Source organism: Oxyura jamaicensis, chromosome 1 (genome assembly GCF_011077185.1).
Source record: "Oxyura jamaicensis isolate SHBP4307 breed ruddy duck chromosome 1, BPBGC_Ojam_1.0, whole genome shotgun sequence".
Lineage (NCBI taxonomy): Eukaryota > Metazoa > Chordata > Aves > Anseriformes > Anatidae > Oxyura > Oxyura jamaicensis.
In genome coordinates this window covers 94,761,487-94,787,936 of record NC_048893.1, presented here as the reverse complement: position 1 = coordinate 94,787,936, position 26,450 = coordinate 94,761,487, and the positions used below count along the sequence as shown (strand labels likewise).

Sequence of the window (26,450 nt, the reverse complement as noted above, 5' to 3'; positions counted from 1 at the left end):
TCTTCCTTGTTAGTAGTGCAGGGCAGCTCACTGGGCTCTGTCAGTTTTCAAGCTGAGCGGGAGCGTGGATATTACATACCCTCCACGGCAGCGCGATTTTGCTCTGGCTTGGCTGAAGTTTTCCCACAGATAAGAGGGAAAGGGGTGGGGAAGAAGGATTGCCCTGAGGACACCTCTCTGGCAGGACATGGAGGTAAAGAAAACTTTTATTTCCACTTGCTTATGGCTCACTCACAGATCTGCACTAGCTGCACCTTGCAAAGCAATTTCTCACTGAAGGCAGCTCAAAATACCTTTCCGCTGGGGTTCAGATAAATGCTTCTCACCGCCTCTCCACCTCAGAATATTTTGCGGGGTTTAGTCCAGATTTGGAGAGGGGGTCAGCGTGGAGAGAAATTATGTCTGCGAAAGGGGAATGAAGAAGGACTGCCATTTACTTTTAAAGTCTCTGAGGTGGGAAAAAAAGTAACGTTTTAAATGGGATCTTTCTTTAATCGTTTAAAAAATCAGTGAAAGTGGGTGCATGAGAAGTGAGCAAACCGTACAGGATTAGTGGACACCTTGGGGTTGATTCCTGCCTGACCCATGCAGCAGCAGCTGTGATCTAGACCCTCTTGTCGCCCCTGTTCCACGTGGATCGTGCAGTCTCACTTTCATTATCAGCAACATTTTGGTCTAGGAAGGAGAACCTGAGAGCCGTTTCTTCAGCGGGATGAAGGGCTAGCACACCCACAGAATGGTTCCTGTGCCTCTCTTCGTGCTTTGTGCCTTGTGCCTCGAGGGAGTGGGAGTTCTTGTCTCTTGATGGGCACTACTGATGGACAGGGGTGTGGAAGCAGGAGTGAGGATGCCCTGACATTTAAGTCCAAGCCTTCTCCTGTGTAGCAGCCTCTTAGGCAAGGCAGTTTGCCTCTCCTTGCCTCCTTTCCCATTCATACAAAATGAGATTGGATTCACTAGCTTTTCAAATGGTTTTTAGATTGCAAAGGAAAAAAAATACTTTTTTTTTTTTTTTTTTTTAGGAGGGGCACAGGTGGTAGAAAGGTGATTGCAACATTGGCAAAACCTCAAATGACGAAAGAGGACTTTGAGTATTTCTTTCAGCCAAACACAGATCTTACTAAACACTTTCTAGTATCTTCACAGAGAAGGCTTTTTGTGTTGATGTGGCACCAACAGCCAGGGACATGCCACAAAGCCAGGGAGCAGTGTGCTTGAGACACCACTATATTTTTTCTTTGAAGATTTCCAGCACATAGCTCAGCAGGGCAGTTCTGATAACACCCTGGTGTTAACATCACAGCCCTTGTTATCTGCGCTAGCCTGTCCTACAGGCGAGGGTTAAAGATCAGGCATGTTCATTACAAGAAAAGTCCTCAACAGACTGAAAAATTTTGATGTGGAGAAGGACCAAGCACTGCTCATACCAATGCAGCATAGCCGATACGCAGCATGACAAATACGTAGCTTTGTAAGGGTTTTTAGACTGGACAGAGCCTGCATCAGGAATCGTTAATGCTTGTTTTATTCTTTTTCACTATGTAGTGTCCTGTGATGTCTCAGAGGGGGAGTTGAGCTCTTAATTTGTTGTAACTGCTGTGGACAGGAAGCCACATATGGAACAAAGAATAAATGAGGACTAAAACAGAAATTCTGTCATGCTGAGGACACTCTACCCCATCTCCTCTCCTCTGCACACGCAGGGGACTGCACCCCTCAAGTATTTTCTGTTGTCTGCTGCAGGGGTGTTTCAGAGAGTAGTAAGGCACGGGCCTTCATTTCCTTTTGGGAGACACGTGTCACACACACGGCAGGTCTGACTGTCAGGAAGCTTCTCTGAAGTATTTAGCCTATGACTCCTCCTTTCGATTCTGCCCCTTCACCTCTATTTCCCACTCATTCCCTGTGTTACCTTGTTTTCTGATCAGCTGTAGATTTCGGCATCTGTTCTTATTTTTAAAAACATCTCAACTCCCAGAACATTTTAAAAATAGCACACTTGGTCTTCCCCCCTTGCCCCAGCCCTCCAAAAAGGCGGTTAATGTCCCAAAATTAAGAATATATTAGACCAAAACAGAGCAAAGAGCAAAAACTTGAGTTCCCACCTGCCAGTTCTCTGCTCTGTTTCCTCCTGAGAGCTTTTCACCGACAGCGTGAGCAGGACACAGAGGCTCATTACCGCCTTTTGCTTTAAAAATACATTTAAAGCTCCTGTGTGACAGGAACGAGAAGTTCTGTCATTTCCCCATTTGCTTCATCGGTAGCATGCAGAGCTCTTCTGTGCTTTGCTGCTGGCATAACTGGCAAGCTCTTTGCTCTAGTGGGACACATGAGGATTACGAGCATTAGGAAAAAAGAAGGGCAGAGGGCTGACCTAGCCAGCTGATTTCCATCACGTCTCTGGCAGGAAGACCCTGTTTTTTAAAAACCTACAGAAGCAAGATAGTTGGGCTCACTTTCTTAGAGAGGTTAGTGTAGTTTTGGGGCTCTTTAGGGGAGAGTTCCTCCAGTCTTAGACATTCTGCTATCAGCAATGTACCCCGTTGAAACCAGTACCTGTAGTCATTTCATGTCCCCAAGAGAGAATATAGCAGCCAAACCCCATTCTTGCCAGTTCACATAATTTTGTGAGTCTGCTGATGTTTTTTTTTATTATTATTATTATTATTTTTATTTGTTTGTTTTTGTGAAAGAACCAGCTCATTGACGCAAGATAGGTTTGAGAATCGGTTTTCATTCCACTGTTATGACCAATCAAAGAACTTGAAATCATGAAGCTTCTACCACAAACAGGCTGTTAACTTCAGGGGTTCGTATTAAAAATGTGTGAAATTAGTGAAAGCTAAGCTACGTGTAAAAGAAGCAGCCACTAAATCTTTGCACTCACAGTACAAAAAGGATTGGGAATAGCTAGTTTACACCTTCAGAGTTGGTCCAAGCTGTCTCTTTCTCATAGCTGTACCAAACCTTGCTGAAAATGTTGTGGGTGAAGGCATCCACTGAAAGTGCTTGTGGCTTTCTGCAGCCCGTATTCAACAGCAGTCATAGCATTCTTCTTTCCAGCCTCTCTGTAGGAGCTTGGGAGCATGGAGACATTTGAACTTTATTCACAAAACAAAGGGAAGCATTCCAAGACAGTTTCAGTTTGATGGCTCCCTATGGTGCAGTGGGTTCCCCAAGCAGAGAAGGTGCAGCAAGCAGCTTTAGTTCGGGAAGATTCCTCTCTTCTTTGTGCCTACCAAGAGATTTCATGTCTTTCTTTGATGTCCATTCCTATCTCTTTTCTGCAGCTAGCTCCTGCTGGATCTTCATTTTACCTGCTGCTACACCGGCTAAGCAGAGGAAAAGCTTTTCCAGGCCTGAGAGCAGTTCTCTGCTCACCTTTCCACTTTCCTGCTGTGCACCCTTCTGGATGTAGCTCCAGCCCTGTGCTCTCCCCGTACAATATGTCCTCCTCCGGGACGTCTGGGGAGTGCTGTGTCCACTGCTCTTTTCAGTAGCCCCGTCCTGTGTTGGGTGAAGATCCCACAAAGAGGCCCTGAGTCCTGCCCCACTCTATCTAGCAGCAGAGCAGCTCAGAGAAAATTCCTCTGACTCCTCTGATCCACATCTCACCTGTGGAAACCTCTTGGGTTTCAAACACATCCCCTCCCTCAGCTCTCTCATACAGGAGAGGTCAGAGGTCAGAAACTTAGAAACTTTTTTTTTTTTTTTTTTTTTTTCCCTGTGGTCAACCAGACATTACAACTGAGCACATTTCCAGGCCTAGTATCCCTAACTCATCAAAATGACACATTGACACAGAATGTCTGTCTAACTAAAGGAAAGGGTATTGACATGTACTAGGAGAATATGACCCCGTTTTATTCCTCAGGTCCGGACAAGGTTAGAGCCTATCTGACAGTAAATAGCATGTCTACAGCAGAGCTGGACTTCCCCAGTCCAGAGACTGGATGAGGCCCCCTGTTGAGGGACAGAAGGGAACAAAACCAAGCCCCATGGGCTGTGCTGTGACCCTTACTTGTACCTAGAGGAGACCCAGAGTAAATGGTGTGCTCTTAAGGAATTAAGAATTAAAGCTTTTCCTGTGCCAGTAAAGAAGGAATGATTCTTTATAACCCTTCCTCTCCCTTGCTCCTCATTTTAACTTTTGGGGGTCTCAGTACCCCAGGTCATGCTGATAGCTCTTTGGAAAAGCCTTCTTTCCTGTACTCTAAAGTCTAATTGTCAGGACACATTACTGCTGAGCAGCATATTATGCATACCTTCTCTACCACATTCCCAGCATCTGCTTATCTGAAGAACGGGAAAATAGCAGCATTGCTTTACAGATAGCTGCCATAGGTGCTGCTAGGAAGCTCTGCTGGTTTTCCTCATGGGACTGACCAAGCCCATACAAACGCGGGATGATTTTCCTCTCTGTTTCCGTGTAGTTGGTTAACAGTTCTAGAGGGGTGGACGCTCTTTTTCCTGAAATACCAACTCTGCAGCCTCAGTTTGGGACCTGAGATAACAGCTGTACCCAGCAGCAAAAGAACCTGTTGGGAGGACTGAGCTATTTTGCAGGTGAAGTGTTCTTGCTGCTTGTAGGTGCTCTGATACCTACTGCAGAGACACAGCCTATTTTGGTGTCTTACAGACAACTATTATGTCTTCATCAGCTTGCAACACAGCATGCTTTAGGATCAATTTGGTCTGGAGACAGGAGATCTGTTGTGTAAGAAGTTACTTTACATACCCACTGCATGGTTGCTTCACACCTAGGTCTTGTCAGAGGCATGGGCACTTTGTTTTTATGGTGCTTCAGGTAGATGTCTCCCTTCATCCAAGCCACAATGTATCCAGCTATGGTCTTCTGCCAGCAATGCTATTACATTCACAGCCAGTATGAGACACATCTTTGTGGTATCTTACCCTCAGTACATGGGTTCCGGTAATGTACTGACAGAGATGAGGCTTATCTGCCCCAGTAATGCCAAATGAAGCTTTCACCTCTGAGAAAGAGAGGAGATTAGACCAAATTCCTGTCAGATATGAACACATTGCTTGCTAAAAAGTACTTCTCAAAGTCTTCTTCAGATAAAGACACAGGCCTCACTTGCTAAACTGACAGCTGATACAGATGTGTGACATTTTTCTTTTCTTTGTCAGAATCAAGTTTTCAAAGAGCTTGAACCCCATACAGCAGGCAATGAGGTGGTAAGCTCTTTTTTGTATCCTGGTGTCCATGTGCAAGTAAACCTGTTCACCCATTGTAATGAGATACACGCTGTTTTAGTCAGGGTGGATGAGCAGTGGCCAGTCTGCAAGGGATATTGATATACCACTGCCAGCTTCAACAAAACCACTGTTCATCTCAGGCTTCTGAAATGCAGGCTCCTAGCATGATAGGACCACAGCTCAGATCATGCTGTTGTGCAGGTTGGTAGCTAGGGCATTCAGTGGTACTTATCTGAGTGTCTTGAAGTACTTCCAAAAATATAATACCTTTACCTGATGCTTTATCACTGAACCAGGCTACATACTGCTTCTCAAGGCAAGAAATGTATAGCTTACGTAGATCACAGCTTTTCAAGGACAATGAATAATGTGCACAGTTTGGAAAGCCTCAGTATCTAGAGGATGCAGGCCTATTGCTTGTTCAGAGTTTTGTGTCTTTACACAAAAATGCAAAGGAGAGGGAAAGCTGACTCAGAAAAATGGAGTTAAATAAATCAGGGTGGCTGCGTTGGACAGAGGAGAGCGGTCTAAACCTTTTAATACAGAGGAAACAGAATAATTTAGTGCCTGGGAATAATGGAATCAAATTAAAAGGAAGATGTATATCTCACCAAATAGCAGGAAGGATTTCTAGCAGTGAGATCTAGCAGGGTATGGAATAACTGTTGAAATGTACAGGAAACCTCTTTTCCATGAGTGATTTAACTCATGACAGAACATTAAAAACACAGTGTCAGGAGCTACCTTCTGCTGAATCCAAGCAGTGTTGATGGGGCCACCAGAGGGGCAGGACAATGTTGTTCTTGCAGTCCTTCCATGAGTGGAACTGCTAGCAGGTGTTAGTGGCTATTCAGCATCAGGACCTGAAAGCACTTACGATTCCTTCCTGCTATATCATATCATTCAAGCCCTAATAACTTCTACCCATGGGAAATGTAAGTCAAAATAAACTGACATAATACCTGCAAGACTCTGGGAAGTGTTATATTATTGCCTTTGTATAATGCAAAGCCAATGCTACTTTACATTCTTGCTTCCCATTTGAAGAATTGATTTCTTTGTCCTCTAAAATTGTGTGCTGCAACAGAAATCATGGGTTATTCAAATCAATCCTCTTCAAATACCTTTCTGCTGAGTGCTGTCTTCCACTGATATAAGTTCAGATGAAAAAGGTCCTCTTTATTCCTCCCCTCTTTTTTCATATACACACACTTGAGCTTGTGTGCCAGGTTTCCTAGGAATTTCAGCTCTTGGGCTCTGCAGCTAGAGTGTGTTTAACTTGTGAGATGTGTGCAGTTTGATTTGGTTTCCTTGTTAGTCTTTACAAGAAGCATGGAGTTACGAATGCTCTCCCTCCATGAAAACCCAGTGTTTTCATTGCCAGGTGCAAGATACTCATTTTGTTGGAGGCACAGGGGCTGTCAGTGCAAACAAGTACACCCATGCACACCAGTCCTTGAGATAGCAAGTGTCTGTGAACAGAGCAGAGTGGAAAAGAAGGGACGGATTGCTGAATACGTGGGAGTAGGAGGTAACAGGGCACATACATGTAACAAGTCAAGCAAGTCACCCTTACAGAAAGGAAACAGTTTTAGCACTGTCACTTTCATCTCCCTTCTCAGCACAGCTGTCTTTTTCACTAGTGCCAGGACTATTAATCTTGTGTAATACCGAGTCGGGCTCTGTATAGCTTTTTCATCTCCCAGATTAACATCTTCTGCTCTAATATCAGTACTTCTAATCTCATGTAATACCAAGTCCTACTCTGTATAACTCAAGAAACCTTTGTGCACAGTCACCACAGGATTTCTTCTTGGCCTCTCTCTTCCTGCACCATCTTTGACTCCGACTTCCCACCCCAGTCTCCTGCCCTTGGAACTGGCGTCTCCACTTTTGGCCTTGGGCACCTGCAATGTTCTCCATGCCAGACCCTGCAGGGTGTTGCCCAGAAGCACGGAGCTCCAGGTCCAGTTGTACAGGGCCCATTCCTGCAGCATCTTCACACCCTGACCCAGCAAACTGAGGTCTGCATCATCCATAGCAGCTCTTTGAGCCTTTGTAGTAAGCATCAGTTTAGGCTGTAGATTCTCAAAGGCCAAAGCTGGAAGCCTTTTCTTTTTGTAGCCCGTGGGAAAGAAACCTATCAAGTAATGCAGCTGTTATATGTATTGCTTCTGCATCTGCTCTGCAACTTAAGTATTGCTGGATCATCCTCTTGTAAATTGAATATCATTTTTCTTCTCAGAACTTTTCATTTTAAGGTTAGTGAATCCAGAAACATGTTGGCCAGAGCTTCCTTGTGCTGATTTAACTCACTGAGTGGCATGCGGGCAGCAAGCCTACACTTCCTGTACACCTGGTTCCAGTGCCCCACCTGCAGAAACCGTGTCTGAGGTTGAAAGAACTTAGTCCCTCTTCTTGTCACAGAAAGAACATGCAGAACTTTCAGTCAGCCATTGAGAAAAAGAAATAGAGTGTTGGAATAGGTAGGGTATTACAAAGATCCTATATGTATTAGGTTTCTCTTTAATGGGGTTGTTGGGATAATTTTATAAGCGGTTAACTCAGAAACAGAGATAATTATCTCACAGATCACAGAAAAAATCCATGTCAAAGGCTAAGCTGTAGCTCAGGAATTACTTGTGTGCATTCTCCTTAGGGTGTATGTTAGAGCCGTTTACCTATGGAAATCACTAATTTCCTAATGCCTCATTACAGCTGATCCAGACTTGGCTTGAAAATTCAGAAGGACATTTTCAAACATAACTGTAAGTTACAGCTGCCCAGATTCATTGGCCCAGCGTAGGCCTGGCTTTTCAGAGGTCTCACATCCTAGAAGCTCCAGGCAGAGCCGAAGGGAGGGCAGCTGCTGAGAAAACCATTGCACAGACCCAGCTCCTAAATGCAACAGGGGCTGCTGAGCCTTCCAGGGTCACACTAAAAAGACATCTCTGTGGATGTAGCTTAGCATTCACACCTCAAGTTGGCCGCTAGCTGCATGCTTACTATCGCTTTCCTCCCTTACGTATCTGCATATCTTTTTAGACTAAATTCTTGTTCTAGATAAATACGAACCTCCTTCTCTGCCCTGGTTGTATCCAGCGTAGACCTAATTTAATAGCAATGTGTTACAAAGATAGCACAGTCCTAACTGATGAGTCCTGGAAGCTGCAGCAGCTGGGAGCTCTGCATAGGCTCATTTACCCTTTTGATTTTCTGTTCCCAGCACAATACATTGCAAAGAGTTGAATCTCTGTGCTGCTGCAGCCAGACTTTGTCTAGTATCAAGTTTAAATTGGGAGGTATCACAATCTACTTAAAGCATTTAACCAAAGTATTTTGAACTGTTCCTGCTTCTCACATTCTCTGTGTCTGTTTTTTGACAGTTCAGTGACTTTGATTTCTAATTCGGCCTTCTGAATAGCTTCAGATTAGGTAATTAATGCAGTTTGCATATGCACCTGCTTAAAGGTCATCTTCTTTAACTGTTCTTTCAGTCCAGGTGCTGTCCTTCCGCATCCCACCTGAAGCACCTTGTGTCTGAGCCTCCTCCAGTTCATCTTATTTCAGACCTCCGCTACAAGCATTTCTTTTTTCCTTACCCCACATGAGGCAAGCAAGGGAGAAGCCAAACCGAATAGCAGTTGAAAAGTGATTCACAGAGCCGAGCTGTTTCCTGCACGGGCTGTTCCATTAGGTCAGCTCATTTCCTTCAGAGCAGCTACCCAAGTGTGTCAATTTGTGTAGGTGAGAGCACAGTGTAGCCTCGCGTTGTGTCTACAGCTGCAGTGCTGTGAAAGTCACTCAAAGCAACAGTATGATCCGAGTGGTTTAAAATAATGATTTTCTGCAAGGCACATTTTAATTAACAGAAAGCTGTTTGTCTCAGAGGCCTGTATCACATAACCGTGGTTCATGCATTGTATTCCCCACTCTCAAATAGTGTGCACGCATCCCCTGCCTTCCCAGCTGTCTCCCCTGAGCCTCAGCTGAGGAGAGATTGGGCTCATGTGAGACTGGATGCACTTGCCTCAGACTGCCTCACTTGCCCACTCTCTGGGAGGTTTTGCCGGTTGTTCCTGTGTTAGTTCCCCACTCATCCTTCTAGGGAAGCAAGAGCTCCGAGACCAGGCCTGGAAATACACACAGAGAGGCACCACCAGTTAATCTGGGGCAACTGACAGGCTGTGTGCAGTTCCCAGACCAGTAGGAACAGCAATCAGAAGTCTGAGAGGGAAAAATCCGGAAGCCAAGGAGGATCCTGGCGAAATCCCAGGCCAGGAATGGAGCCCTCTATGAGGAGCTAATGCGAAAGTATGCTAGGTAAGTGGGTAATGTCTTACAGTGGCTACTGCTCTTCTTTAGAACCACCATCTCAGCCATGGAGGCATTTGCTAGTAGCATGACTTTCAAGAACAGGTCCTAGATATTGGTTGTACAAGCTGCTAAGGACACATGGGAAGCCATGTGCTCCAGTCCAGCCAGGCTGCAGCCTTGGTCACAGCTGTTGTCAGCTGTAGATTAGGACATCAGCATCACTGTACTAGGAGGAGAGATCAGCCCTTGGCTCTGAAGGAGCTGTTCCAGATCTGGAGTGTCTCTGGATTTCTAAACAACGCAACCTCAGTGACTTACCTATTCAAAGGATAATTTCTGAGAAATAACCCTTCTCCTTCCCCCCACATGCCTTTCATCTGCATTTTAGTTATCTGCAGTAGCTCATGTCTGGTTGTATCAACCAAGTTTTCAGACAGCATTTGTTGCTAGAGGGCTCCCATCAGATAGAGAGAAGGTGTTGATGACAGGACTATATATCCTGCTTGACACACAAGAAAAGCCAGAGTTACTCCTGAACTAAGTTGAAAGCTGTGTGGGTGTTCATTTAGAGAAGATTAAGTTTGGAAATTAAAAGTGGTGCTGTTTGAAAGAGAGCAGGGATCTTCAGTGATTTAGGCAAGTGGTACACTGGCTCTCTGATGATACAGCAATCTTGCTGTCAAAATAATGCCAACTAGTTTCTGTCATTGTGACTTTGAGGCAGTAAGGGACCTCTTTTTCAGCATCCCCATCCACGTTATTCTTGAGTAACAGCAATGCTCAGTGTTATCTGCTGCAAGACTCTGGCTCACTGACAGCACTCGTTTTAGAGACACAAAATATTTCCCCCCGAACACTTAGCTCTATTGTAAACTTGATGGAAAAGGACTGCAGATGTGTCGCTGGTGTTCACTTGGAGCAAGAGCTCTGCAACATCGAAACAGTTCTTTTAAGGCCAAAAGCTCATTTATAATGACCAGCAATTTCTTGAAACTGTTTGTTCCAGATAAATACAGCCAGTATTTTTAAACAGACATTAAGTCAAAGGAAATGGCAGGGCATTGAGTTCCCAGGCCTTCATAAAAAGGGGACACTTTCATCTGGTCTTCTAATATAGTCAAACTTGGTAATTGAAGAGATCTTTAAATTAGTTGCATCTTTATATGTCAGTGCTGAAGGTTACTGATGGCTCAGCTCCAATTTGCAGTGTGCAGGGCACCAGCGGGTAGCAGTTAGATGCTTTGAAATATAGTACTGTTTATAATGTAGCATTATCCTAAACTACTACCTTGTGAATCTCCCTGTATTCCTTTTTTTTCTTTAAGCTGTTAACACCTGGAATATCTCAGCCTCTTTTAAAGGGACTTGTGTCGCCCTCATCACAACTGAGTAAGTCTGGAATAGGGACACTAGTACACTCCAAAGAACATGAAGAAAGAACATGCAAAAAAGGAGAACCCCGTGTGGTATATCTGGGCTTCAGGCCCAGCACTGATGAGTTTTTAAAAACGCTTCTGTTTCAAATTACAGGAAAGCTCCTCTTGCAGGGGGCTGCTCCAGAGAAAGGCTGCTGTACTGCGTGTATGGACGAGCCTCTGCGCCTTTCATTGTTTCTCCACTCGCATAGCTTGGTATGACTGGACTTAGCCAGATATCAACTTTATCCACAATCCTTTTCCTGCTGCCTGAAATTATTTCCATGTTGGCTGCTTGGCCTGCGTGCAAGCGGCTGTGTTGGGCGGGTAATGAGGCAATTATATAAGCACGGCCCTTTTACAGGAAAGGCTGAGCCCATTTCTTTTTGAATGGATTGGATGCCTTAATGAGGCTTATCTGCTTGCCCCGCATTCTCAGTCACCTTGTTGGTAGGCATCTGGCCTTGTTAGCGGTGTAGATCTTTGCCTCTCCACCTAGTCCTTCTACCCTTTCCTCTTTGTTGCCCACAAGCAAATGTTGTCATTTATCTTAAAAATCTAGTGATCTTGATGATTATAGTCTCTTCTTACCGTACATGGCAGTGCTTCTCCCCTCTGTAGTCACTCGCTGATACTTAACAGTATAATAATACCTGTTATTATACCTTCCTACCTCTCATCTGGGCCTCCTGCGTGCCCACTGCAATAGGAGTCATCTTGCCCTTTCAGTATCTCCTGACCCCTTATTCTTGCATGTTCTTCCTTCTGAATCTCATTTCAACTGTTTCATTTTTACTACTTTCAACATCTTCTTTGAGCTTCTTCTTCCTCTTACATTGTTGACTTAAAGGTCTAGGGAGACCGTAGTCTGACTCCACTTGTTGACTGTGCATGCAGACAATTGTTATAGTACAGCTGTGCAGCTACAGACAGGAAGGGTAAGCTCAACAAACAGACCAATAAAAACAAGGGATGCATGTGACCAAGACATGAAATCTGTTTTCTAGCAAAATGTCCTTAAAACACCCTTATAGTCTTGCTGCATATTACACATTTTTTAAAAATCAGTTCAGTTAGTAACCAGGCTGAAATTCCATTAAAACGACAGTTTTCTGGGAGGGAATCAGCTCTTTGTAGGTGCTGGGCTTTCTCAGGACTTGCTTAGGAAGTGTTTTACGGCAACAGGGCATCTCAATTAATGTGTGCCCAAAGTACTCTGTATCACACAAAATCCGGATGGTGACATCCCACGGATACAGATGTGAAATGCAGATACCTGATCAGGGCACGTGTTCGTGCTGTGCCTGAGCTAATGATTCCCTTGGTGTGAGCACAGCATCAGATGAATGCATCCAGTTTGATACCATCACGAGAAGTTGAGCAACACTGTGTGACTGTGGGGCTCTGATCCCTTGCTACAGGAAATCTTAGACTGCTCTGCTTTGCACAGTGCAGTCATCCCCAGATGCGTGTGTTGTGGAGAACCAGTGTGCCACGGAGGACCGAGTGTCAGGGTGGAACTCATGCAGCCCTGGACTAAAGTTCTGTCCTGGGTTTTGAGCAGCTGAGGGCAAGTTGTTCTGTGCAGGATCAACAATACTATTTGTGTAGAACTGAAACACCGTAATCCATGCCTTTGGCCTGGAAAAAAAACCTTGCAATCATTGTCTGACTTTGCTGGCTCCTTTGTTTCACAAGGCATTTGCCTGCTTGACACAGAAATCAGCACAATGTACACAGACAGGATCGGGCATCTCACAAAACATGCTTCTCACAGGAAAGGAAATGGTGACACTCACATGCTGCTGGAGGTTTCTGCAGTTGCCTCGGTCAAGGAGTCCCAAAACACTACACGTGCACAGAAAATAATAAATTTACTTTTCAAATGGTCTGCCACCTCCTTCCCTGAGCAGCGCGGCTTGGCTGGCCACCCAGATGTCTCATCTTGTACAGGGCAGAGCCAAGAGCTGCTCCAGTCTCAACAGGGGATGGGCTGAGCTTACGTACTTGCTGGCCCCTGCACAGCCCGGCAGAGACCAGGTGCTGCAGATCACTGCCTCTTTTGGTAGTGATGGCACTTGATCAAACCCTTCTTGGCAGCCTTTGACAGACGTGATAAGATACTTGCTCAGGAAGTGGACAGCCTGGGCTCAGTTCTGTTCTCAAGGGGTGCAGGCTAGGGACTGTTTGGTCTGTCTAGCAAGAGATGATTTTTAACTCGGTGCTTAGGGCAGGGCTAGGGCAAGCACTCGCCAACCTGCCTGTTCAAGCCGTGCCAACACGTAGCGAAGAATCTACAGTTCTCTGGGCAGCAGGAGGCACGCACCTATGTCCTAGTGTCCTGACAGATAAAACCACGACCTCCCTCAGGACAGTGTCCGTGCTGTATGCAGCAGTTCTTAGGTACAGATACAAATGCACAAACCACCATATTGTCCTCTCAGGGGAGGCTCCTACCTGTGAAGGTTTAAAGTGCAGCTGTGGTAGCAGAATGACTTGTACTGTGTTGGGAACGTGTAGGCACTACGCAATTTCTAAATACTGGCATTACTAAAAGAGAGACTCGAGGTCTAACTTGTATCTTTTGCAGTGGTACTTGCTGGTTTTGGTAATGTCACCTGACACTGTTCAGAAAGCAGAGGCCAGGCCAGGCGATCCTGAGAACTGCATAACATGGCATGAAGAAAAGAACAACTTGTCATAAATCCAGCCTCAGAAATTTCCAGCACCAGCCAAAGACTAGTGCAAGGTGGCTGGCATACTCTTCCTATATAAGGGCCTTTCCAGACCGGACTGTTGATATTAGGACATGGCACTAACGAACTCCACGTAGGCAAATAGGAGGCTGCTTTCTTCACTTTGGCTACACAAGGCCATGAGGAGAGCAACAGAAGTCCGACCTAATCAAGTTAAACTGAGACTTCATGCACTTACACCGATGAGAAGAGGTGCTTTTTGGAAAAGGTGGCAAAAGCTGGCATTGTTACTGACCTTTCATCAACCCTGAAAACCAGCACAATGTAACATCAGCATTGCAGCCACTCTGCTAGGAGGAATATGTCAATAGCAAAGGGAGGGACTTCTCAGAGGGTAGGTTAAAATAACCCTTATCTCATTTTATTTTCATTGTAGTCACTCGCTGAAATGGAAAGCAGACAGCGTATTTGCCACTTCTAATTTCCTGATGGCTACAGATGTTTCCTACAATTCTGTTGCAAAGGACACAGCTCCTCGCTTACATGTCAGGCACACCGCACCACCTGACTCCAACCACCTACTTAGTGGTGTCTGCTGCCCAGTGCAATTAGAGTGGTGTTTTGTCTTGTTTTGTTTTTAAATTATTATTATTTTTATTCATGATAACCATTTGTTTTGATGTTCAGAATCTTAGGGCAATTCCAATACTTGGAGGAAAGTACCAGAGAAGGACCCTGAGCAAGCTTCTGATCCAAACAGGCAACAAAGCTTTCTTCGCAAAAAACACACTCCAACCACTGTGCTATTTGCCCAGGCCCTTTTACATGTAGGCATAGGGAGAGCTCAAGCCACTGAAAAAGGATAACCAGCAGGAGTTTCCCATCTCCTTTCAGTAAGTAAGGTGCAAGTACATCAACCATTTTGTTACAGTGTAATGGACAAGTTATACTTGTCCCTTCCTTTCAGAAGCATTTTTCCCTTTACTATTTTCTGTCTACAGGTATCTCCCACCCCAACCCAGTTCACTAGCCTTGCTTATGTGAACCTTTAAATCTGGTAGATCTGAGTCCCTGTAGTTCTAAAACATCTGCACTGTATTTGGGAGCTGCTTGCTGTCTTCTGGAGGAAGGCTGCTTGTCACTCCTGAGTTGAAACATCCTCCCGTTACCCTTTGTGCAGTGCTTGACCCTGAGTGCCAAGATGGCAGCAGTTCACGAGGGAACCCTTAGAGGAGAAAATCAAGACCAGACCACTGTAAGTCTTGAGAAAAAATGTTTTCCTAAAGTAAACTCTTCCCAAACAAAGGAAAATTTTACATATTATTACATATTTCACATAAAGTAAGATTTTCCTGCCCTTTTATCCCTAAAAACAAACATGCAAGCCTTCTTTGAAGTCCCTGTTCCTCATACTGTTCTGCTCTGTGTTACAGTCAGAGCTCCTTCCCCTTTATCGCCACCGTTATGGCCATATAATGTCCTTGCAGTTGAGTTCAGACATGCACTCAACCTACATTAATTCATCTGTGGTGGGATAAGCGTTGACCTGAATACCATTTCTGAGGAGGGTTGTTGTACCTCTGGGAGTTATTCTTGTGGCTAACTTATTTGCAGATTTCAAGAGATAGGCTGCAGTGGTTTGAACTCGGACAAGAAGCTTGCTCTTGTTCTCCACTGAAAAAGTTACAAAAAGGAAGAAGTTGAGACCTAACATTTGTGAAACGGGGTGTTTAGCTTCTGATAAAGGCTGATCAAAGGAAACACAACAGAAAGAGAGAAGTAGAAAATTACTATTTCTTTTCCAGCCCAGAGGATATACCTGACTGATCTGCAAGGTATTCAGGTCCTGTCCTCACCTGGAAAGTAACTGCAATAAAGCTCTGGTCTGCCAACTTCACAGAGATATGGCTCACAGAAACTTTTGCTGTGGTGGAGCACAGCACAGTTACTGTTGTTCCTGTTGTGTAATGAATAGTAGGGAAAACAGGTAGGAGCCTTGGACCCGAATCCCAGGGTGCTACAGGCCACGCCAGCACAGTGATGGACAGGACTGGCTCCAAGGTATCATAGCAAGCACAGCTGCAGCCACTTCTAGCTGGGGCTTCTGCCAATACTTAAAATTTACCATGACCAGACAAGGAGCAGCAGCATTGCCAGATAAGAGGCCAAGTGAATAAATAAACCACATAAATCCCTCCTGAAACAGAGAGCTGGAAGGTCTCCAATGAGAATAATTTGTGAAGAAGGGTAAAGAGAGAGACGGGAAGAAAGATGTTTCTCTGGGATGTAGAGGGGTCAGCGTAGCAAGAAGAGGCTTGTTTATTCAAGGCTTACATCTTGGGATGTGTTGCTTCTTGAGCAAGGGGCCCGGTATACTGCTGAGCTCCAGTCGGAACAGTCACAGTGAGATTTCCTTCTAGGGATGTAAAAAATGGGCCACGCAAGTGTGAGCCCTCCCACTTCCTGGGTAATCTACACTCAGGCCTCAGTGATACTTCCATGGATCATGAGAAGAATTAACAGGCTCTGATTGTGTGTGGACTCCATCAATTTTTGCTGCTCAGTTCCTCACGCTATGACTTGGTTATTTTCCCACCCTCTTGCCTTTCAGTTTGTTCCTTTGGGGGAGTTCGTGTTCTGAACCTGCCCTTCTAACTTATTTTTCCTTTTGCAGTGCTAACAATGTCCCCCTTTCAGTATAACCTTGATGCCACTGATGTGCTCACATGGACCTAGATAAACAATCAGGTCAAATTATGTTGGCATGAGAGTGAAAACTGGGATTCATCTAAATGGGATATGCAGGGAGATGGCTTTGAATGAAGCTACGAACTACATACTAGAAAGATTTTTCTATAGATAATTTGGGTCGAGCTGTAATTAAAGACTATTTCTGAGCTTTCTTTAGTTCATTTAAAGGGGAGTTCCTTACAAGCTGTTTGTCTAATTTTATCTGCACTTACATGAGAGACAAAATAACTGGTGCCTGTAAGAAGAAGTTGAAAATGAAAGTTCAGTTACCTAGTTCCTGCCATTGAATAAAACAAGAAGAGTGCCACGTTTGCCCAGGTGAACTCAAACTTGCCCGTTCTGCATTATTTTCTGCTTTAGGGCTAAGATGCACACCCAGGGATCCATTCCAGGTTTCTCTGTATTCTTTTCCTTGAACAGTAAATGAACCTAGGCGTAGAAAAGGATGGTTTGGTAGATTGGATGCTTAGCTTTAGAACAGGTAATCCAAGGGTCCTCCTAAATGAAGGAAAGATTTTATCAATTCACTTCATGCAGACATATATTAATATGTTTTGCATCGATATTGAATATTATTGCGGCCTTTAACCACAAGATACTGGTCTCACACAATGCATGCATTCGTGCTGTATTCTCCAGCACAGAAGTTCACATCCTCTCCAGATGGACAGGAACAGTACCTTAGATGGTGTGACTTGTGAATAAGCAATGACTTACGACAAATAGGACTATATGAAATACAACTTTTGCCACAAGTCCAATAAAAAGTTTGGCCAGGGAGAAGGGATGAGCTCATACCTGTAGATACGGACACCCCAAGTCGCTGGGGCAGCGTGGGAGGCGCTGGCGCTGTCACCACTTCTCAGATGTTTGATGTGCAAGCGAGCAGGACGTCTGCAATCCATCAGCCCACCTGCTCAGGGGAGTCTTTCCAGGGGGGAAGCTGCAGCACCCCCACACTCCCACCCCCAGGGGAGCGCCACGAGAGGGCACGCTCCATGCTCCGGCACAACACAGCATGCCCAAAATGTTGTCTTCTGTGTCAGAAACAGGTACCTGAGATGTTTGAGAATGGGTCTTTTGAGGTCAGCGGGTTGTGAAGGAGTTCAGTTACGCTGAAAACAGGCCCCTCTATCAGATGAGGGTTGTGTTGCTCCCTGCAAGCTGAGCTAGTGCCCCCAGGGTACGCGGTGTAAGCTTTCCCATGCAAACAAGCTCTACTGCCGGCTGGCTCCTTCAGTCCTGTCGCTACCTTACTGAAAAACGAGAAGGGTACGCATGGTGTCTGGGAAAGCTGTGGGCAGAAAGCACGAGCCTGCCTGGAGAGTGCTGCTTTGCTGGGCCAGCTCCCCCCTGAATTCCCTTAATTTCAAAGGAAACCACATCATTGCTTCCCAGTGTTTCTCGCTGGACCCCAGGCAGAGTGCGGTGACATTTATTTTGGCAGGAGCACGGACTGAAGTAGTTTCCTTCCCCCAGATGCCTCCCCCATCCCTTCCTCAGCTGAGCAGGTACTGTAGGTGTGGAGCTGCTCCTCCTCGTGCCACACCACAGGCATCAGCACTGGCATCCTGGTGCTCACCTTGCCCCCTGCGCTGTGCCAGCGCTGCTTTCTGTGGGGCGGCATGGTTGAGCAGGTCAGGAAATTGTCCTGAATGTTTTTAATTCAGGTTGGTTTTAAACCTTCCTTTTTATTTTTAGCTGAGTGATTTTTAGTCTGAATTACATCTGCAGCCTGGCTCAGGGTACAGGCCTGCAAGCAATTTCATCAGCTGAGGGAGGATGAGGATGGGAGCTGCTGAAAACAGCACCGTGGCTAGAGAGAAGTTCAAAATACACCCTCAGTGCTGAACTAACAAAAGCACATCTCCTAAAACCAGGTACCCAGTTAATCAGTGAGTGGGAGGGCGTGAAGAAAATTCACTGGGAGAAAGCAAAAATAGTGTCAGCACTTTGTCAGCAAAGCATGAGGGGGGCATGGCCATGCACGCAGCTCCTCACTGAAACGGGGCTGCTGGGGATCACCCCCATGGTATTTGTAGGGCTTTTGTGAGCGCTTGGTCAAAACTTCTAGAAAATCATTCAGCTGTATCAGAGGTGTGAAAAAAAAAAAAAAGATTTTTCTGTCACATGGGGCTTGTGAGCAGGAGGACATGCAGGGATGGCTCTTTCTCAGGCTCTGGTGGTCGGCAGGAAGGTCTGGGCCCTCGGCGGCGGTCTGCTCCTGCTGTCCCTCTGCTCCCTCCTGCGATGGAAGTGCAAGCACTTGTCGGACCGTGCTGCCACTTTGGTTACTGAGATGATCAGGGTTAAAAATAACCTTGTAAAGAGTTAAGGGATGTATTTTTAGCCCAGATCATTTCAGTGATCTGGTTTACAGCACAGTCCCACAAACTCACGCTGGCACAAGGGAGGGGGAAGGAAAGGTCAAAGGAGAGAGAGCAGTTGGAAACATAAGCTCCCTGCCAAAACCAGGATTTTATGAAAGTGCACCCCAAAGGCACCGACCCACTCTTCTTTGCAGCTAGCTTACTGACCACTCTTTTCTCATGGCGCAGCGTAGAGAACTGGCTGCTGAGGTTCACTATTTCTGGATCTGGTTTCTGAGAGCAAGGCACTAGCCCTGAGCGTCTTCTGCCTTATTGTGTCAGCCCCAGTGTTTGTCATTATTTTTGCCACTTTTGCTTCCTGTTGGGTAGATGGTGCAGCAATGAAAAATCCCATAAGAGTCACGAAGGATCTGTGCAGAGCTTGTGCGAGCACAGGGTACAGGAAAACAGCTCGCACGATGGCCTGGTGTGAGGACCGACTGCAAGGAATGGCTCCTGTGAAGCTCTTCAAAGCAGGGGAGGGATGCAGAGGTCAGGGCTTGACCTCAAAACCATTTCTAGATGCAGCTGCATGAAAACAAGGGTGGAAAGTGCCCGGGACTGGTACAAACAGTCATGTAGCAGTCACTGGTTTCATAGCCACAAAACACTCCGGCCTTGCAGAGCGCTGCTAAGGGCACTTGTAGCTGCAGATAAAAGGCACTCCATGCAGCCCAAGTATTGTAACTGCAAAAGGAAGCATGGCGGAGGATGCCTGGGGGAGAGAAGGAGAGCAGGGCAGCGTGAATCTCTGCTGTTACTCAGCCAGTATTTATGGGGTGTGTGAGCCTAAACACCCTGCTGTACAGCAGCTAATAGGCCTTTGCTCTTTTCATCAGCCAGAGCAGATGCACAAATCCAAACCTGAGCTCTCTCGATGTCTGCTTCCGACCCCCCCGGTACCCCTTCTGACTAGCAATGCCAGCGGCATATTACAGCCAGTGACCAAACTGCTGGGCTACCAGTCCCGTGACATGGGCTTATGAGTTTTCAACAGCAAGGGGCTGGGTCGTGACCAAAACTGCTGGCTGAGGGCTTGTGGGAGCCAGTTTTGCACCACTCTCTGCACAATATTTAAATTCATCCCCAAAGCCTCTTCTAGCTTTCCAGTTTTCCCCAGGACTCTTTGCAGTTCTGATTTCATAAGAAACTCGTTGTCTGTAGTGATACTCCCTACGGGTAGCTGAAATCCAGGGAAAGCTCGCTGTGAGCAGCCAAACAGTATGCAGAGGGAATCTCTGCAGTCTCTACACCTCTCTTCCGCCTTGCACCTTCTCTAGCCCTAGCATCTTCCTTCTGGCATATTAAACTATCCATGCAATTCAGGTGAACTGTAACAGGTTCAGCTTTAAAAGCAGATGAAGAAACATGAGACTGTAAAGAAAATATTTCAAATTTACTCAAATTTATATACTTATTTGGAAGAGGAAAGCGAAACCCCTTACAGAGAACTTGTTAGTTGCACTTCCTCTTTTGCAGACAGTGTCATGCTTACATTGATGGTACAATTGAATTCCTGTTTTGCTGCTCTGTCTGACATTTGTCAGAATGTGCAATGCTTAGCCACTTGTTTTTATTGAAGAGTGAACGACCTCAGAGTAGCAGTCACCAAATTACTGACGGAGTAAGTCTCATACCCTAGCTCGCTGTTTTTAGCCCATGCAGGCTGACCACATTTCTGAAAGCTAAAAGCCTGCAGCTGGCTGGTAAAGGTGCGAAATTCAAGCCTGAGTAATTTTTCCAAACAAGAGCAGAGCTGCTCCTCTTCATTGTTCAGAAAGTCAGCTGGTTTTGTCACCAAGAGGGGGAAAAGCACCAGGAATGGGAGAGAATGCATTAGTGTCATGGCACAGGAGAGAGCCAGCACCGAGCTCTGGGGTGAGAGGAGCAAACGTGTCTCGGTGGTGGTGGAGGAGGTTGAGGGCTGGTGCTTGCTCTGCAGAGAGAGTGAGGAAGTGAGGCTTCCCACCTTCCTTGCAGTGGTGAGGAGACTGCCTGTGCAGCCCCTGGAAGTCAGGGACAGCGTTCTCCTTCCCATGCAGAGAAGGGAAATTTCTGCATCCAAGTGCCCCAGTACGGCGAGCCCTTTGGCTAGAAGGCACAGAGCTTGGCACACCAGCTGGGGAAAAAAAAAAAAAAAAGCTGTAGAAAAAGCTGGATGCAGGACGGCAGTGCAATTGCCAGAAAGGATCTGAGAAAGGACTTTTCCTGTTGCTAGAGGCATGGCGTAATCGGAGAGCCTGCAGCTGGCAGCTTGGGGAGGACACAGCCCGTGGGCTACTCGTTCTAATCTTAGAATGGCATGCTCGCTGCTTCCTGTGCGCCGGACACAGGCTCCACGCGCTTGAGAGCTGCGCTGCAATGCCTGCTACCAGCAAAACAAGAAATGCGTGGAATGACTCCAGCTTTATGGCTTTGATAAAAATCAAGGGAGCCGTGTTTTTGGACTGGAGCTCCGAAAACTGAAGGAGAATGACCACACAGCAACCCCAAGACAAGAGGTCAGGGAGGCCAAGAGGAAATGCCCTGCCGTTTCTGGGTAAAGGCAGAGGGCTGTGAAGGAAGTGCAGGTAGCAGAGGAGAAGGGTCTACTGGGGAGGCAAGCCTTCCACACAGACACTGGGCACCTGCAGCTCCTCAGCCTTAACCAAATCTCTACTTCAAGCATCAGCTCTGCTGTCTCCAAGTATCCTGGGCTGTGGCATGCTGAGTCAAGCCCCCAGACTCATCCTCCCTTCCCCAGCTTCATCCTTCTTTCCCTCCTACTTCCAGCCAGCCCTTCCTGCCCAGTTTGGAGCTCTCCTGTCATTTTTTTGTGTGCTGCAAATTGCCCTGCTGATCTGCCTACTTCACTGTTTCTTCCTTTCCCCATAGCTGCCACTTCCCCTGCCTCTAATTGCTGTAATGAAGGCTGAGAAGAACTGGGGGGAGAGGTGCCAGAAGTTACTGGAAGAGACAGCTCGATAGGGCTTTGTGGATGGATGCAGGAAAGCTGGTCAGAAGTGTACAGGAAGTTTTTAAGGGGGGAGATGTTGTCAGGATCCTGGAAACAGGGAACAGCAAACATTGACTCGGGGGAGTCAATGAACAGCAAGTCACACAAGAATTGTGGTGCCGGTTGTGTGTTAATGGTGGTGGTATAGGGAGGGGAGGCGTGAGGCTCCTTTCTGATGGTTCGTGGCCTGCTTTGTTGTTTTGAGGTCTCAGTCTCCAACAAAACAGGGATTGTTGGTTAGATATTCACAGTTCCTCTGGTTTAGTTTTCACTGCACCAGATAATCAAGATAAAGAACAAAGATTTCCTTTCATCAGCTTTGATTTCTAGGCTTTGGGCTCCTCTGCTTGATACAGACATAGCAAAGAAAACATGGTAAAAGTGGGATGAGCAGGGCTGTGTGCTGTGGGAAGAGCTGCACCATCCAGTCTCCAGCAACCCTCCCACTTCTCAGCCTGTTCTTGGCCCAGGAGAGGGGAAGCTTCTCTCAGCCCTGGTATTTCCTTCCTCCCGCCCACCCGCCTGAGTATTTAGCTGCCATAAAAAGCAGAGCAGCACAGGGACATCCCCAAGCAGATGCTGACTTGCTGTGAGGAGAGGGAATGGCTTCTCCCAGCAGAACCACTGGAAAAGGAAAGGCACTTGTCACTGGGGCAGCAAAAAGAGGTGGGAGAGCTGAGAAGGTGCGTGGGGGTGCCATGTACTGTCCAATTCCATCTGTTCTCTGCTAGGCAAAGACAGAGAACAGATACTTGGCCTGGGATACTTAGTCTACTTCCAGTGAAAAATACTGAGTGTGGGATTTTAAGCCAGAGATGAAAGGTGCTGCATGAATTACTAGTTTTCTGTGATGCTACTGACCACCTTGGATATTTAAACATGCTGCTATGTCCTGGATTCCCCAACCTTTTGCTCTCAGACTGGGTGATTGATGCCAGATGTGAGAAACTCTGCTTTAAGTCCTTGCTTACTCTTGAACTTTGTAACACATATGCAGACTCCTCTCTAGCCTGCTTGTTTTTCCCAGCCTTTGCTCATAACATATTGTTCTTGATTTGTCAGAACAGGCCAACAGAGACCAATTCAGAGGTGGACACGTCAGCATCACCCTCAGTGGCTCAGCTAGCAGGGAAATTCAAAGAGCAAGCAGCCAATGCCACTGGAAAAGAGGTAAGGAGCTCTGCAGCCACCGGCAGGTAATGGAGTGGGAAATGAAGCACTTGCCTCTGCCTATAGAAGTGAGAGCCTCAGTGACCTACGCGTAAATCCACATTGATTTTGAATCCCCCCTAAAGCTTTGTCTTGTAGTGCAATGCAAGCTGTGGCAGTATCTTCCATGCGTTGCTGACTTGTGCGTGAATATTTTGGTAGAGCCATATGTTCACACTGTGACAGAGATGCTGCAAAGCCAGGTAGGATATGCACATATCCCTAACAGTAGCAGACAGCAAGGCATGTGCTATCTGGGCTGGCTTTTGTGGGCAAGAAGCAGCAATGAAGAAATCAAATAGCTAATTTTGAACCATGGTAAAAGAAGGCAAACACGTAGTATAGAAGCCAGTGTCAGGTCACCAGCCCTTTGTCCACAAAAGGAGAAGGTTTCCTTCAGGTGTCTCCCTCTGTACAGTTCTGGGACAGAAAGCTGTCTCCTTACTTGCCCTGGTTACCTCTTTGCATGACAACATTTCAGACTATCTCTGTTACGCCAAAGCTTTATTTTACTGAAAGCCCACTATGCCAAGCATCCAACCCACAAGCTGTCTTTCACCAGATAAGCCAAACACTTGAGTACCTCTCTTAGGAAGACAGGAAAGTCAAAGTGTTTATGAATGGATGCTGACATTTTAGGAGAGCTCCCTGTATCACTACACACTTTTTTAGAAGCATAAATGCTTACTGACAGCCCTCTGCAGCCAATGGGTTTAAAACCCCTTTAAAACTGAGCTGTTTCCTTTTGTTGCTAGCTGATTTCAGTAGTGTCCCGGGCTGGGCCTAAGGGGATCCTCCCTGTCACCAGGCCTGTCCTTGGCTGGATGTAGTGGTGACCTCTGTCCTGCAGCGCTGGCATGCCACAGCTTATCAGAGGTCAACACTCGCATAGCTGGGCCGCAGGCTGGGAGTAGCCAATCTCTTCCCAAGCACTATTTTCTTCTTCCCTCCAGTCACCAGGACACTGCTCCATCCATCCTGTTACAGTCATTTCCTCTTTTTAAGGTATGGGATTTAATTGCACCAAGTCCCTCACTCTTTAGAAGGCAGCAAGTTCCCAGACCTCTCCTGTGTTATCTACAGACCTCTGCTGTTCGCAAGCCCAGGCAGGGTGGAGGGGCCTCACAGTGGGGGAAAAACTCATTTTCTCCAGGGACTGAGGACAAAGTTTCCTGTCTTTTCTCTCCAAGCCATCTGTCACTTCCCCACACACTTTCTCAGGCTGGCCTCAGATTAATGGCTGCCTGGATGGTCCTTAACCCTTGCTTGACCCGTGCCAGCAAAGGGGAACCTCTGACACATTGCTGTGGCACAACGCAACATTGCATGGTTGCAAAATGGTAGGGTTTCAATAAAACATGATATTACTGCTTCCTCATGTAATGTAAGGGGAAGGGCAGGGCTGCTTTTGGCTGCTTAGAGATGGAGCATTGCCATAGCTGTGTGTAGCACCACCAGATGTTCAGTGAAATCAACTCTACTGGTCCCCCAAAACAGTCAACTCTAAAGGGCAGATGCTGTAATCCGATTTTTCATGTGCCTGCCTGTTAGAAGGTAACAAAATTATCCAGATATCTTGGTCCTTGATATCCACAATAGTATCCAAAAATGTATGCTAACAAATAGAAAGTGTGTTAGCAGCTTGGCAGGAGTCTACAAATGTGGCATAATAAAACAGAGACACCTTGTCTTCAAGACCAAGGTAATAGTTATGAAGAAGCAACTGTACAGGTGCTGTGCTACATGTCCCTTCTTAGTGGGATCTCTGTACTTCTGAGAGCCCAACGACATTCAGAAGGAACCGGTGTCCCTGCAGTTTAGTTGCTTTGTTCCTTCTGCCCTGGAGAATCTGTTTCTTTAGTCAAATATTACAGCTGACACCTTGTCTCTGTGAGCTGATCTTCTTCATTAGAGAGGATAAACGTGGCTGTATGGCATGCTGAAAAAGTCAGAATTCCCCTTTTTGCACCTATAATATGTCAGACTTGGAACAGAATGGTCATGAACCAGGTAGGAAGCTGAGATGCATTAAAAACAAGTTTCGGTAATAAGACAGGAAAGAGAACAATGCCAAGCTGTTGCAGTGTGAGGGGGTTTCCAGCAGGGTGCTTTGAAGGTGAAGTTTCTGGGAAGACTTCCCCACCCTCTACAGCTCAGAAGAGTATCCTGTGCACAAAGCCTGCAGTCTTGTGGTTCATGCTGTGGAAAGAGATATAAAATACTTTTCCAACACTAGGATTGGGCTTAAGATGCTGTGAGCACAGCTATCGTGCTGGACACATGCCCATATGTTAATGTCACGTGGTGCCTTTAGATGTTTCCTTGAGGTAAGCTGGGCCTTGCCATCCAAACAGGTCACTTACAGAGCATGCTCTTCAGTGCTCGAGTTCCACTTCCTTTTTTAAAAAAAAACTAATTTTCCTGCTGCTTTCTTCTCTTAGGTACCACCACATAAGCCAACTCGGAGGAAACCACCATGCTCCCTTCCATTGTACTCCAACAAAACCGAGACAAGCCTCAACAACGAACAAGTAAGTATCGACTTAGCAGGGGGACAAAGTCTCTCTTCTCTGCAACCTGTTATCTACTGGGACATGAGCTTGCAGGTAGCGCAGACATCAGGCTGTGCAGCAGAAGACGTCAGTTGTTCAGCATCAAACCTTCCCACAGGTTCTGACTCAGTCAGCTGCATGCTGCTTCCCACTCCTGTAGCAGAGATATACATCCCATTTCTGCTGCTTCTGTTTTTATCCTTAGAGCACTGATGGATCCACCCAGTTGCCACCTTTCATGCATTTTACAGCAGGAACTGCTAGCATTTATTAGCTTTGAACAGCACTTAGCACAGGGGGCTTCTAGTCTAGTTTCTGCCATCAGATGAACACTAGAGGTTGGAATGTAACGGTGTAATAATTCTGGTCTTCATAAAAAAGGAGTCATTCATCTAAAGTGAATGGGATTTTTTTCAGCAATACCTGCAGAATGTTGTCATGAGATGTCATACATACAGCAACCTTGAATGAGTGGGTCCCAAGAAGGTGGATGCTACTCCCCAGGGTTTATGCTCAGACCCTTTACAGTCATTTCAGTCATTCTGTATTTCAAGGTATGAGGTTTAGCCACCAAATTTCACATCATCACCTGCCCGTAACAAGGGGATGATTCTTGGTCCTTATTTTCCGATAGCTATAGGCTCTTGTCTCCATGTCAAGGGAGCACAGGCTTTGAAGTCTTAGACTCCTTCATTTTCCTTTGGATCTGAAAAGACCAATATGCCTCTCAAAGCAATGCTCTCCATTTCTCATACTGTATTCAGCCTTTAATAGCTCTACCTTTCTGACCACTTACTTAGATTCTTCCTGTCCTATGTCAGCCAAAGGGAAGCAGAAAGTCTTTACCACCACAAAAAAAAAAAAAAAAAAAAAAAAAAAAGTTTGTAATGTTTACCAGAGAGGCAGAATTTTGATCTGTCTAGTCC

The 26,450-nt window shown here is 46.0% G+C and overlaps 1 protein-coding gene across 3 annotated transcripts in view; it reads left to right on the top strand.

The window, feature by feature from the left end:
• RCSD1 (RCSD domain containing 1) overlaps positions 1 to 26,450 on the top strand; it is a 32,738-nt gene continuing 6,288 nt past the window's right edge. For 2 of the 3 annotated variants that reach the window (XM_035315238.1, XM_035315237.1), the window contains exons 1-4: positions 1 to 193; positions 14,650 to 14,903; positions 22,826 to 22,933; positions 25,414 to 25,503. In XM_035315238.1, the coding sequence (XP_035171129.1) occupies positions 14,850 to 14,903; positions 22,826 to 22,933; positions 25,414 to 25,503 (252 nt within the window). In that variant the 5' untranslated portion in view covers positions 1 to 193; positions 14,650 to 14,849. The remainder of the gene's footprint in view (positions 194 to 14,649; positions 14,904 to 22,825; positions 22,934 to 25,413; positions 25,504 to 26,450) is intronic. The other variant, XM_035315239.1, reaches the window with a different exon arrangement.